We start from the raw sequence: 12,298 nt of genomic DNA, 5'->3' as shown, positions 1-12,298 counted from the left end.
TATTATGGTTGGGGAGATGACAGTTGTATCAATTATGCATTAGGTGAGGGCGTAAGGAAGGTATGCAAATCAAGTACACCCTGTGGATATTAGTGAAATAAATGAGAATGCTCCTCTCAAATTAATTAGTTCCAATGCAGAAATCTATCTATCTATCTATCTATCTATCTATCTATCTATCTATCTATCTATCTATCTATCTATCTATCTATCTATCTATCTATCTATCTATCTATCTATCTATGAACATTGTGTGAATATATCATAATGCAATTCTGAGTTTTAGCAAAGGATGAATGATCTTGTTAAATGTCCTCTTCCATGTCTTCTTACCTCCATATCCCACTCTTTTCTAAGTCCTTTCCCTCTTTGTTTCAGAATTTTTGCTGTAATCTTTTTTGTTTTTTCTTCCCTTTCCTCCTGGGTCTCTTGATTCACATCCTTGCATCAACAGCTCCACCATCTGGTCAAAAGATGTTGCTTTCAAATTGTACACACCGCTTTCACCATTTCTGAGAGCATGTTTGCAGGCAGCATAACGAGAACCCCACTTTTTTTTTAAAGGTCTATCAGTTTTAGAACTGGAGGCAATTTAATTGTCCTCGTGTGTTGGGTATGGTAGCGGCCACCATAGTGGTATGAAGGGAGAGAATGCATGACAACACTGCAATCAATCAACAAACTTGGTGGAAAATAGAAGAACTTAAGATGATACCTTCTTCAGTTCTGCGGCAGCTTGACTTGTTCTTAAGCTCACCCCTTTCAATTAATTACCTCTGAATTCAGATCAGAACGTGTATTTCGAGATCTTTCCGATAGGAGGCAGAGCTCGGCTATTAAGCTCTTTTCTTTTTTTCCCATTTATAAATTACATTTTAAAACGCTCATGAAAATATGACACCGTGAAGTCTTCAAATTATGTGAACCTTTGTACATCTGTAAGTTTTCTCGTTTATTAAGCCCCGAAAAACTTGCTTTTGACTCTCTTCCGAAAAACTTTATTTATACTGTACCTATAAACGTACACATCGTGTAAAGTACAGTTGTGTACATATAAAACATAATTATTTAATTTTATTTGTATTTATTTTATAAATACGGTCCAATAAACGCACTTTAACTTCCGGGTATTTATTTATTTATTTATTCAAGCTCCTACTTTTTGCCACCAGAGGGCAGTGTTGTTACTGTGCTAAACGCAAAGACGGAAAACGACGTGGCAGCCATACAGGTCACTTCCTGTGTTTGGCGTAGTGTTGACATCCGCCTCCCACTGTTATTCCTTACGTGTGCCAAACCGAAGTATCTTTTAAGTGATTTATCCAGCAGCGAGTGGGAGGTAAAGAGGCTTTCAGCGAACATGCGGAGGGGGCTGCAGGAACTAAGCAGCCGGGCAGGAGAGACGATGGCTGGGCTGATGTTGGTCCTTTTTGGAGGACTATTGGGGGTCTGCTGCGGCGTCTCTGCAAACAGAGGGGGGTATCCCTCATTTACTGATGAGATTCCTTTCAAAATAACCTGGCCGGGTGCTGAATTCAGACTGGTAGGCTTCCTGCTTGCTTTATAGAACATTGTTTTTTAAAACTGTAAGAACCTGATCATACACGAACGTTACTAGTTTAGGTTGGAAGCAGCCCTAAGCTACAACGTTAAGGTCCTCTTTTTGTATCCCAAACGTTATTGTGATTCTTTTTTTTCTTCCCCCGTTTTGCAGCCAACTTCAGGTGCACTTTACAGTGAAGATGACTTCGTCATCGTGACAACAACTGAAAAGGAGAAGTACAAATGTTTGTTGCCTTCACTGGCAAATGGGGAAGAGGTGAGCAATACATTGGTTCAACTTCAGGGTGTAAACCCTTCATCTTTTTATATTTAATCATCGGAAGAAACGCTTCCTTACTTCATTAGATAAATTAATTAACCCCCCATGTGGCACAAAGTATTTAATTGTGGAAGTCTTGCTGATCTTAAGACACCTTTAGAAGCATATAGTTTTTCATTTTGTCCACCAAACCAATCTGATAGCAATTCTGTGACTTATTTGATCACACACACAGTAAGTACTACAGAGTGAAGTTTCAATACTTATTCTTCCACTATGGTTGAAAGTAATAAAAAGAAACAACTTTTACAAAGTGAAAGATAATGATCTAAAAAGCATGGGACACAAAGCTGAAATCTACAGATTCATCATAGTGAAAGTTTTATTTTCAAGTATTCAGTTTAAATTATTTACATTAGGACAAATATAGATGAAATGGCAGAGTTGAAAGTTAGATACTAATAGTACAGCTAAAATTGCATTATATTAAGGCACAAAAGATCTGTGTAGCTGCATTAATTTTGCACCAATATAACAGAAACCTTTTAATGATTTGATGTCTCACTCTTTAAAGTGCTGCTGTGTTGCTTGTCTAATTTGATCGTTGGTGTCTCAGGATGATGATAAGGGGTACGGTGGTCCCAGTCCAGGAGAACTTCTGGAGCCGCTGTTCAAACGAAGCAGCTGCTCCTACAGGGTGAGACATGAAATTGAAACTGTCTTCAGTTAGAGTTCATGCAACGTTAGCAGACCATGACGGAAAATAATCTTTTTTGGGGGGTTTTGGGGAAGGAGTCTTTGATAAATGTAAGCCTCTTGATTTTTAATGCAACCTTGTAGATTGAGTCTTACTGGACATATGAAGTGTGCCACGGGAAGCATGTCAGGCAGTATCATGAAGAGAAGGAGACGGGGCAGGTGAGTGGGTTGAGAGATCAACATGACATGAATGGGAAGCCAGCATGTTGATCCTAAAATTATAATGTGTGCTTCCACAGAAGATCAGTGTTCAGGAGTATTACCTGGGGAATATGGAACAGAGGAGTCAGTCAGCTGATACAGGTGGGGTATATTGTGACTTCACATCTCGATTTCTGTTATTTGATTTCTGAAATGAGCTAAGACTCATTTTTGACTTGAGTACGAGTTGTGACTAACCTTTTTTTTTCTTTTTTTTATTTTAGATCAAGATGAAGAGAAAGAAAATGCTAAAACAGCTTCACAAATAGAAGTAAGTAGTATACTTACTTCTGCTCCCTCCCTGCCCTGGCCTTCTCTGCTTACTCTGTTTTTTTTTTTTTCCTGTCTTTTTCTCTTCTGCACATCTTTCAAATCAACAAATTATGGATCTGGTCAACCGGTCTCTCAGTGCAATTGATCAAATTTTCCCAACGAGAAGACTGGGCACAGGAGAGCCCTCTTGTCCCGCGGGGACACACCTGGCGGGATACACCCTGGATTTATTCATGATAACAGGATTTCTGCTGTTTGAAACTTGCAGATACCTGGCTTATCGACAAATTTGTGACAGACTTGGCCAAACTAGCGAACACTCAGACTGTTGGTGTGGACAGAGACGCAAGTTGGATGTGAGTCTTGCTGAGACTCGCAGCCCAGCTGAGGACTCTAAAACTCACTAACCGGATGGAATCGATCTTGGAGAAGTTGCTAGTTTCGGCTCAGTGGAACGACCAAACTAATTTGGATAATTGGGAACTGAGATGTATCGGAGAGACTTTAGGGAAGATTGAAATTTATAATCTACCCGAACTAAGACATTCTGTATCTGAATTGGTTTTTCCCGTGTTGCCTTGGAAGGGCTGCATATTTCCAATCTCCTTGAAACATAATGCTCCTTCCCACCTCACCCCCTCCTGTTATCCATGCAGCTGTGGAGCTGAGCGCTCCCAAGGCCATCATGCCTTGATAACAACATCTTATCTCACTTCTGCCGGGAGGCTGAGCAACATGGTTTTTCATGGCCCCGAGATGTCACCGCCTTCACTCATGTCTTTGTTTTGCCCTTTGTTTTGTCTGAATGTTGCCATGTGCCCTGATGTGTCCTTTCCTCTTTTTTATCCTTTAACCTGTTAGAAACTGTGGAGTACTCACTATTTAATCCATAAAAGGATTATTTTAGTTTATTAGTAATATCAGAAACTGTGCACTATTTAGATGAATATTATACATACCAGAAAATGACTTAGACTTACAATTAGAATTACTATGAACTTAGAATCCAGAACAGGAACAGTCACCACTTAGTTACTTTTATACTGCTTCTTGTTAGAAACTGTGACTGCTCACTTTTAATCCAGAAAAGGATTTAGAACAAACTTAGAACTTGGCTCATTTTTTTTTTAGAAACTGTGGAGTATTCACTACCTAGACCAATACAACATTTCTTAGATTCATCCTTAGATCACTATCATTATTTAGAGACTGTGGAGTACTCACTTCTAACCCAGAAAAGGAATTAGATAAGTCACTCTTTAGCTTATTTTTTCAGAAATTGGAGAGTACCCACTATCTAGATGCAGAGACCAGAAGCCCAGAGGACACTTTTGGATCTAGACTTCTTTTCAGACTCCTGTTCTTCCAACCCAGAAATGGAATTAGACCAGAGCATACTTAGCAACCCTGAACAGGAGCACTTAGTTTACATACTTTACATTAGATTATTTTTCTTCTTTTGCTCTTCCCTCTGGTTTGTTATTTTTGTTTGTATTTCCTTTTATTTCCTGTAAAGCACTTTGTATTGCCTTGTTGCAGAAAATGTGCTATATAAATAAAATTACCTTACCTTACTTTACCTTATACTGAAACTAAATTGCCATTCAGATTTTTGTTCACATCTGTTACTTCCATTTTATTTTAAATTTGCTGTGTAGGTGCCCAGTAAAAACATCGAAGGTCAGCTGACTCCATACTACTCAGTGGAAATGGGATACGGGACTCCGTGTACGTTGAAGCAGAACCTGCCACGCTCCACCTCCGTGTTGTACGTCTGCCATCCAGAAGCCAAACATGAGATTCTGTCCATCGCCGAGGTTACCACCTGTGAATATGAGGTCGTGGTGTTGACACCTCTGCTGTGCGCACACCCAAAATACAGGTAGGACTCTAAAGAAGTATTTTAGAAGAACTTCATGTTGTGTTTCTCTGGAATGAAATCGTTTCCTAACTCGATGCATGTTCCTTAGATTCAAATCCTCCCCAGTGAATGCCATCTTCTGCCAGGCTCTGGAGGGCTCCCCCCTGCAGCCCCAGAGGCTCACACAGTTAGATAAAGAGCAAGAGGAGCTGCTTAAACCACCCTTCAGCACCAATGCGGACATCAGAGAGGTGAGCGAATCGACGAGAAGTAAAATAAAAACAACGCCCCCTGTTCACAGAGTTTAATCAAGTTTTGTCTTTGTCACAGGAGGGAGTGTCACCGGTTAGAGAGGAAGCTTTCACCTCCACTCACAAACCCATGACTGTTGGGGGGCAGGTTCAGGTCACGGTGGGAACGACACACATCTCTCGTTTGACAGACGACCAGCTGATCAAGGAGTTTCTCAGTGGCTTGTATTGTCTGCAAGGGGTGAGACGTGTTTTCATTTAACACGTAAAGATCATTTCTAAAACTACTCTGTAATTTATGATCATCTTTGTGTGTGTTTCAGGGCGTGGGCTGGTGGAAATATGAATTCTGTTATGGAAAACATGTCCATCAGTACCATGAGGTAAGATGACTTGAATCAAAACTGAAGGCTCAAAGTTAGCTATCTTCAGGATCAGTGAGATGTTTAAAAAAGAAGTTACAGGAAGGACACGGATGCTTATTAGAATCAAATGATATTATACAGCATTTGAGACATATTTATGATTCATTCAATCACAGAGTTAGTGTAAATATAATCAGGCTGAATATGTTACAGCAAAGTTGTTTTATTCTTTTAATTTATCAGCTGGATTTAGACTAAGAAGGCACCAATCAGTCAGCCAGGGTGGCTGTGTGGATGAAGAACGATATCCTTCATCCATCCGTTTTCTTACATCCTTACGTCCCTAGTGGGATCAGGAGGGGTGCTGGTGCCTATCACCAGCGAGACATTTCAGGCGAGAGGAGGGGTATGCCGGCTTATTTGTCCTTGAAGGACAAAAAAATTACATTTTTCAAAATCACAAAACAGGAAATCAATCTTAGCTTGATCAATGCATTTGTATTTCAAAGGTTTCAACAGTCAGTTTGCCAACCTTTTTTTTTTTTTTTTTTTTCCAAGAAATTTGAAGGTTCTTCTCTCAAGTCAGTTTTCTTTGTCAGATGTATTGTAAATCTGTGTTTCAGGACAAAGAACAAGGGAAGAACATCGTCGTGGTGGGGAATTGGAATGCAGAGGAGCACGTTGAGTGGGCGAAGAAGAACGTTGCCCGATCCTACCAGCTCAAAGAAGATGGGGCACAGAAAGTCAAGTAGGCAATTTTGATTTCCTCTAAGAACCAGAATTCAAATTACTGTGATTTGAGTGTAAACCTTTTTCCTTCCCCCCTACCCCCCACTTTTCTTTGCACCATCATAGAGTAGTTTCCCACTTTTATGGACACGGGGATTTATGTGATCTAACAGGAAAGCCCAGGCAAGTCGTCGTAAAGCTCAAGTGAGTCAGTAATCTATAGGAGGAACGAGTAACATCCCTTTAAATCCACATAAGTCACCTAATATGTTAATATTTGAATTAATTCATAATTTGTCTCTGACAGATGTAAAGAATCTGAGTCTCCCCATGCTGTCACAGTCTACATGATGGAGCCTCAGACTTGTCAATATGTGCTTGGGGTAGGTTCGGTTGCTATATTGAGAACATAATTGGTAACGTGTTTTACATAAGTGACAGTAACTTGTGGGTCTTAACAAAACACAAGGTGAGTAAGTAGATTGGCTAGTATCTCGATGACAAGTGATGTAGCATGTTTGTACTCTCCTGGTTGCTATGTGGGTCATTATGATCCCCCCATCAATAGCATTATCCTTAACCCTCTGGTTTGCCGGAGTTGTCTTTTTTTTTTTTCCCTTCAGAAGTTTCAAGGCTGACTGAAATATCTAAAAGGCATCTGTGAAATGATGGAGATTTAGTGCAATAGTCCCCACAAGGGTGGGGTGTAAAGATCCTTTATAGTACTAAACTGATAAAAAGGAAAACAGTAATTTAAACTGCAAATGTAGAATGCATTGTTACTAGTGGGTAGCACTTCTAAAACAGAAAATTTAAATACCTTGATTTGACTTAAGATTTCCAAAAAGCTGTTAATCTGTCTGTTAATATTAATGCATTTGCTAGGTTAGTGACGGTTGCACACTACTTTGTGTAACTTTTGAATTCACTGTATGATGTTCCCGAACAGTTGATATATATTACTAAATAGTAAACAAACTAGAAAAGGGAGGCTGGAGTTTCTGGACTTGAAAAAAATGCCAGCTAGCGTTTTATTCAGAGCTTGCAATAAAAACCAATGTTCTGATTTTACAGTTTATGGATATCGCATTTTTGGTCGCTAAAAATGGTTGGGAATATCCTATAAATGGGAGTACAAGTTTTAATATGCTAAGTTTGCTAAGCTACATCATCACTCAGACTGACATCTAATTTTTTTTTAATGATCCTTTGCTTAGGTCGAGTCCCCCGTCATATGCAGAATTCTCGACACAGCTGATGAGCACGGACTTCTGTCCATCCCCGCTTAAGCTGAAAATATCCGGCGACGGTGTTGAGGCATGGAGAACGACAGGACTTTTGTTAAACAGGGGTCTGTTTGGTGAAAGAAGAGACTTTGGATGTTGTACTAAAGGCCAAAACTGTGGTTGAACCTGATTGTAAAGCTGGACTCCATGTTGCCCAGGAGCCCCGGCCCAGCACAGACGCGGCCCGCGATGTGACTTAAACTGACTTTTATTGAGTGAGAAGGGGCTCATGCTTCACCAAAGGGCAGTGGATTTAATGCCTGGACTCCATATCTGTGCTTCTCTTCAGAGTTGATTAATTGAAAACAAGATTTGATGAGTCAGGGGATTTTTTTTTTTTTTTTTTTAATCATTCAGGGGAATCAACTCAGCTCATGGTGGTTTTATTTTCTCTACTGTGCATTTCAGAGTGTGTTTGAGTGAGATTTTAAATTGGTTACTTGTGTTTGCAGATTAAAAAAAAAAAGGAAGTTTGGGATCCTTTTGCAGCAGGAAGAGTGAGTGTGTTGCCAATTTACAGAATGAGTGTAAATTATGCATGAGGGTGTGATGTGCATAAGCAGCAAAAGTTTGAATGAAACATTTGAAGAATGTACAGAATGTATATTGGTTCAAAGATATTCTGTGGTTTTATAAAAAAAATGCACACTGGGGAATCTTATTGCTGCTGTATGAAAGGGCATAAACCAATGCATTTGATGCAGAAAATAAAATGACATGGGAGTTCATTGGTTGAGTTTAATTACTTCACGGGGATATCACCTTATCAAACAGATTACTCATTAATGATAATACATCAAAGTTGTGTAGCTCATTTGTAGGATCCTCAATCATGCTTTATAAAGGAAGGAAACGCATGCCAGATCAGAACACACATCAGGTTTAATTTATGGAAAATTTGGTTCTCATGGCAAATAACAGACCACTAGAGGGTGCTGGTATTCTGTGAATTGTAATATTTACTTATGAAACTACTTTATTGTGATCTTTGGGGGCACATCAGAAAGGATTTTTTTAAACATTGCTGTCTAGTGGTTAACTATATTAACAGTGTAACTTGTCATTACTGTCTTACAAAAGTATCAAGAAATCCACAGAATTAAGTAAAGGGCCATCTTTTCAAAACCTGGTTAGAATCATGAGTGACATATTTATATAAAAAAGGTATTTAAAAAAAAAAATCATACCACAGATCCAAAGCACTTGCTGACCATTTATTGGGTTAAAAAGTCTGAGGTTCACAAATACATTTCCTTAAGAAGCGAAAAGTTCAAGGTGCAAAAACATGCCACTGACGGTTGTGTGGGCTTGTGCAGGGTATTTTGGTAGCCTGGCATTGCAGCAGTCCAACTCGCTGCTGTGCTTGGCAATAATTGAAATAAAACCTTTAGATTTGTGGGTTAACGGCACATGCGTGCACAACATTTCTGTGAAACTGCATCTATGAGAGCAAAACAAAAAAAAAAGGATCAACACTTCCTAATAAAGTGTTTTCTTCTTTACTGTGTCAGGGGCAAAGCTTATAATTTTGACAAGCTGCAGAGGAGAATAAAGTTACTGATTCAAATGCATTAAAAGAGCCATGTTGTCTTTAGATTCCCATTGGACTTAAAGCCATAGTGAAACTGCCCAAAAAAGTTCTGTGGTCAAACTGAAGGAATGGGAATCTGGTGTGCTGAGGTGCTGTCGAAGTCTTGCAGTGCATCTTGGTGAGTGTGGTAGTGCATGGCTACATAAGACTTGACAAAAGCAAATGTCTGAGAGCTGACAGGATGCAGGCTGGTAGGGGAACTGGGTCCTGCAGAGGGACTGCTGTTGTAAATGCTGTAGTACGGCTCAATACGGGTATTCATTGGAGTAGAAGTGCTTGGGAGGCGAGTTTTCCGCACCCCTGTGGCCCTTGGGCTACTATCGCAATCTCTAGAGCGACTGGGCCCACAAGCCTGGTCCACTAGCCTCCTGGGTGGCTTTGGCGAAAGCACATAAGCTGAGTTGGTTTCATGATGGGAAGATTTATTGCGATTGACTTCCAGGCTGCCCTTCCCCATTGCATGGAGGCGAGTCTTTTGCTTGCAACAGAGAATACCCAGTGCGGCCCACTGAATGCAGCAGAGCACGCGGCGGCGAAGGCCTGCACTATTGCGCGAGTACACAAATGGGTTGATGCCCGACTTGAGGAAAATGAGCACAAAACCACACAGTTCAAACTGGTAATGTGTAAAGTTGCTTTTTGGCGACAAAACGTCCTGCGCCAGTGAAACTCCCATCGGCAGGCAGCAAAGCAGGACAGAGAACACAATAACCACGCAGGTGACAACTGCCTTTGAGTCTTTGGCTGTGGCTAAGTTGACAGAAGAAACTATCTGACAGCAGGTGGCTCCTTGGGCTGCTCCTGGGACTATAGGTTGGCTGATCCGGTTTGCATATGCATGTGTCTGTACATTTTGCAGTTTGTTGTAAGTCTGGTTGCGATACAAAGGAGGGCCTTGAACAGCACACTGCATGTTCTCAAAGCCCGCTGCAATGAGAGGTGCAGGCTGAGGTGGGCATGTGGCATCTACACTGATAATTGGACATTTCCTTACTTGTGCATTTTTTCTTAGTGTCTTAGCAATCATGAGATAGGACACAGACACCACAGCGACGCAAAATGCAAAGTCTGCCAGGTAAACGTACAGCACAACCCTGGCTTGTCCACTTCCTAGTCCAAAGTGCGGCAAGCAAGGCCCATCTCTGCGAGGGTACGCCCGCATGGTCAAGAGAGCAGCCATGGTGAAGCTGGATGTCCACAGGAGAGCGGTGAGGGCTAGTGTGCAGAGGAACGAGGCGGTGCGGTTAGGCTGCTGCCCCAAAACCATGCGAAGTCTGTGCAGGGCAATCACTGCCACCGTCTCCAGGGACATGATGATGAACCCCGAGCTGGTCAGGTGGAAGGCGAAGCAGAAGCTCTTTGACACACCATCAGCTCCCCCGGCGTCCAGAAATAGCACCAGTGCAAACATGGGAGCCGTCACGCAGCAAATGAACAGGTCACAAAAGGACAAGTTGAGGATCATAAAGTCAAAGTTGGTGCGGAACTTGCGAAAGGCCGGGTCGAAAAAAGACAGGAACACCACAAGGTTGCCATATGAGCCCATAAAAAAGATGAAGATGAGGAGCAGGGAGCAAAAGGTCAAGGTGGCAGTGTGGATCACGGCCCAACCTGAAGGTGTCTGTATACCTCCGGAGCCATTGAAGCTCTGTTGTCTTGGCACATCCACCAGGTCTGATGGTGAAAGTGTGTTGTTCATTGTATTGTTGGATGCTTACATGGATTCCACTGTCATCAGATTCAGCAATATTCCTCTACATCGAAGGAGAACATGATGATCTCAGTATCTGAGTCCTTCATTATTCCTTAAAAAAAAAAAAAAAGATACAAAGGAACAAATAGTTATTGCTATATGTTGCTGCCTTACAACCCATTTTAGAATTATAAACCCTTCATAAAGGCTTACTGGTCTGTTTGTTCCACAGATTATAATGCATGACTGGTTTTGAGCAATTATGAGCTATTTAAGAACCCCACACCCTCCACAGTCTGCAGTAATCCAAATAATACATGCACATCACCGTTTTCCTAACGGATGCCAATTATACCCCGTTTAATCGCTTAAAAATATCTGCAAAGAGAATAACCTGTAATCGATCGCGGGTCCGTCATCCTCATCTGATTACAGCTTTTCTTCCCTTTAAAGCAGTAAGTGTGGCATCGTTGCTTAGAAGAAAGAATAAAAAAAAAATGTCCTCAGCAGCACCAGCAGCAGCAACTCATGCACAGTACAGCAGCGTGCTGGCAAAGAAATGCAGAAATCTAAGTAAAAAGAGCAAGAGCGTTTATGGTCGGCGGCAGACTCGTTTTTCTCAGCGAGAGGTGCATCAATCCATTCTCTCACAGGCACGACAGCCGCTGGACGTGCGTTGAAAAATGAGTATGAAGTCACCGTCTACGTGTCTGGGCATGAGCATAACCACTGCATCCAAGAGGTCCGTCTTAAAAACGAACTACTCCTTACTCAAAATCCAAAAAGGTGAGAACAACCAGTGAGGGCATATTATTAAAGGGGAAAAAACGCACGTAGTCCCTGTTATGGATATGTAAGAAAAATGATCGCCCACATCAGCCTATCTATTTTGAAGACAAGAATATTTATTTCTACTCTTGACGCAAATGCTTCATAGTGCCAGATATATTTGGCTTTAATAATCTGCTCTTACGATGATTGGAAGGCATCGCGTGCATTGCTATAAATTACAGCATCATAAGTTAATTTATGTCTCTGTTACTATATTATTAGGCAAGCTAAATAATATTGTTACTGAAATAGTGATGAGTTTAACTGCTAATAAAAATAGGGTATAAATTATATAAAGAAAGCAGCCGTTAACACAGTGCTAAGTGCAGAAATATTAACAGAAAGTTGAGTAGAAGGAAAAAATGGAGGCACATCAAGGTTACAAATGTAGCTACAATTGCAGCCTTGATTTTTTTTTTATTAGACTTTTAGTAAAACAGAAATTTCCACAAATTTGCTAAAGTACTATGGTCTTATGTTGTTGCAAATTTTAAATATTTTCCATCCTCACCAAGAACTTACAATTTCCAAGTTGAAATATTAACAAATAGACCCCCAGAGGCCAGAAACGTCAGAGGTCTGTTACAACCGTAAAATATAATAAATGGCTTTAATTAAATGTGATAGTCTTGGCGA

General features: G+C 40.8%; 2 protein-coding genes across 2 annotated transcripts; one reads left to right on the top strand and one right to left on the bottom strand.

Annotated features, from left to right (window-relative positions):
- The first annotated feature begins 1,228 nt into the window (after positions 1-1,228).
- erlec1 (endoplasmic reticulum lectin 1) lies at positions 1,229-8,275 on the top strand. The gene is made up of 14 exons (XM_015008572.2): positions 1,229-1,543; positions 1,715-1,819; positions 2,439-2,519; positions 2,663-2,740; positions 2,821-2,884; positions 3,007-3,053; positions 4,714-4,937; positions 5,026-5,167; positions 5,247-5,408; positions 5,491-5,550; positions 6,156-6,280; positions 6,388-6,465; positions 6,569-6,644; positions 7,479-8,275. The coding sequence occupies exons 1-14, from the start codon at positions 1,361-1,363 to the stop codon at positions 7,548-7,550; spliced, it is 1,497 nt and encodes a 498-aa protein (XP_014864058.2). The 5' UTR covers positions 1,229-1,360; the 3' UTR covers positions 7,551-8,275.
- A 918-nt stretch (positions 8,276-9,193) lies between these two features.
- gpr75 (G protein-coupled receptor 75) lies at positions 9,194-11,656 on the bottom strand. The gene has a single exon (XM_088013521.1). It carries the CDS (start codon positions 10,835-10,837, stop codon positions 9,194-9,196), a length of 1,644 nt encoding a protein of 547 aa, XP_087869647.1. The 5' UTR covers positions 10,838-11,656.
- Positions 11,657-12,298: the final 642 nt, after the last annotated feature.

Source organism: Poecilia mexicana, unplaced genomic scaffold (assembly GCF_051168715.1).
Source record: "Poecilia mexicana isolate PSO_F unplaced genomic scaffold, ASM5116871v1 scaffold_15, whole genome shotgun sequence".
NCBI lineage: Eukaryota > Metazoa > Chordata > Actinopteri > Cyprinodontiformes > Poeciliidae > Poecilia > Poecilia mexicana.
The sequence above is the reverse complement of the archived record's forward strand: the minus strand, read 5'-3'. Positions and strand labels throughout refer to the sequence as shown.

Excerpts from the sequence above, each read along its gene's own strand:
- erlec1 (XM_015008572.2), top strand. The coding sequence starts at position 1,361 with ATGCGGAGGGGGCTGCAGGAACTAAGCAGCCGGGCAGGAGAGACGATG. Across the intron at positions 5,409-5,490 it reads GCTTGTATTGTCTGCAAGGG|GGCGTGGGCTGGTGGAAATA; the intron begins GTGAGACGTGTT and ends TGTGTGTTTCAG. Across the intron at positions 5,551-6,155 it reads ATGTCCATCAGTACCATGAG|GACAAAGAACAAGGGAAGAA; the intron begins GTAAGATGACTT and ends TCTGTGTTTCAG.
- gpr75 (XM_088013521.1), bottom strand. The coding sequence starts at position 10,837 with ATGAACAACACACTTTCACCATCAGACCTGGTGGATGTGCCAAGACAA.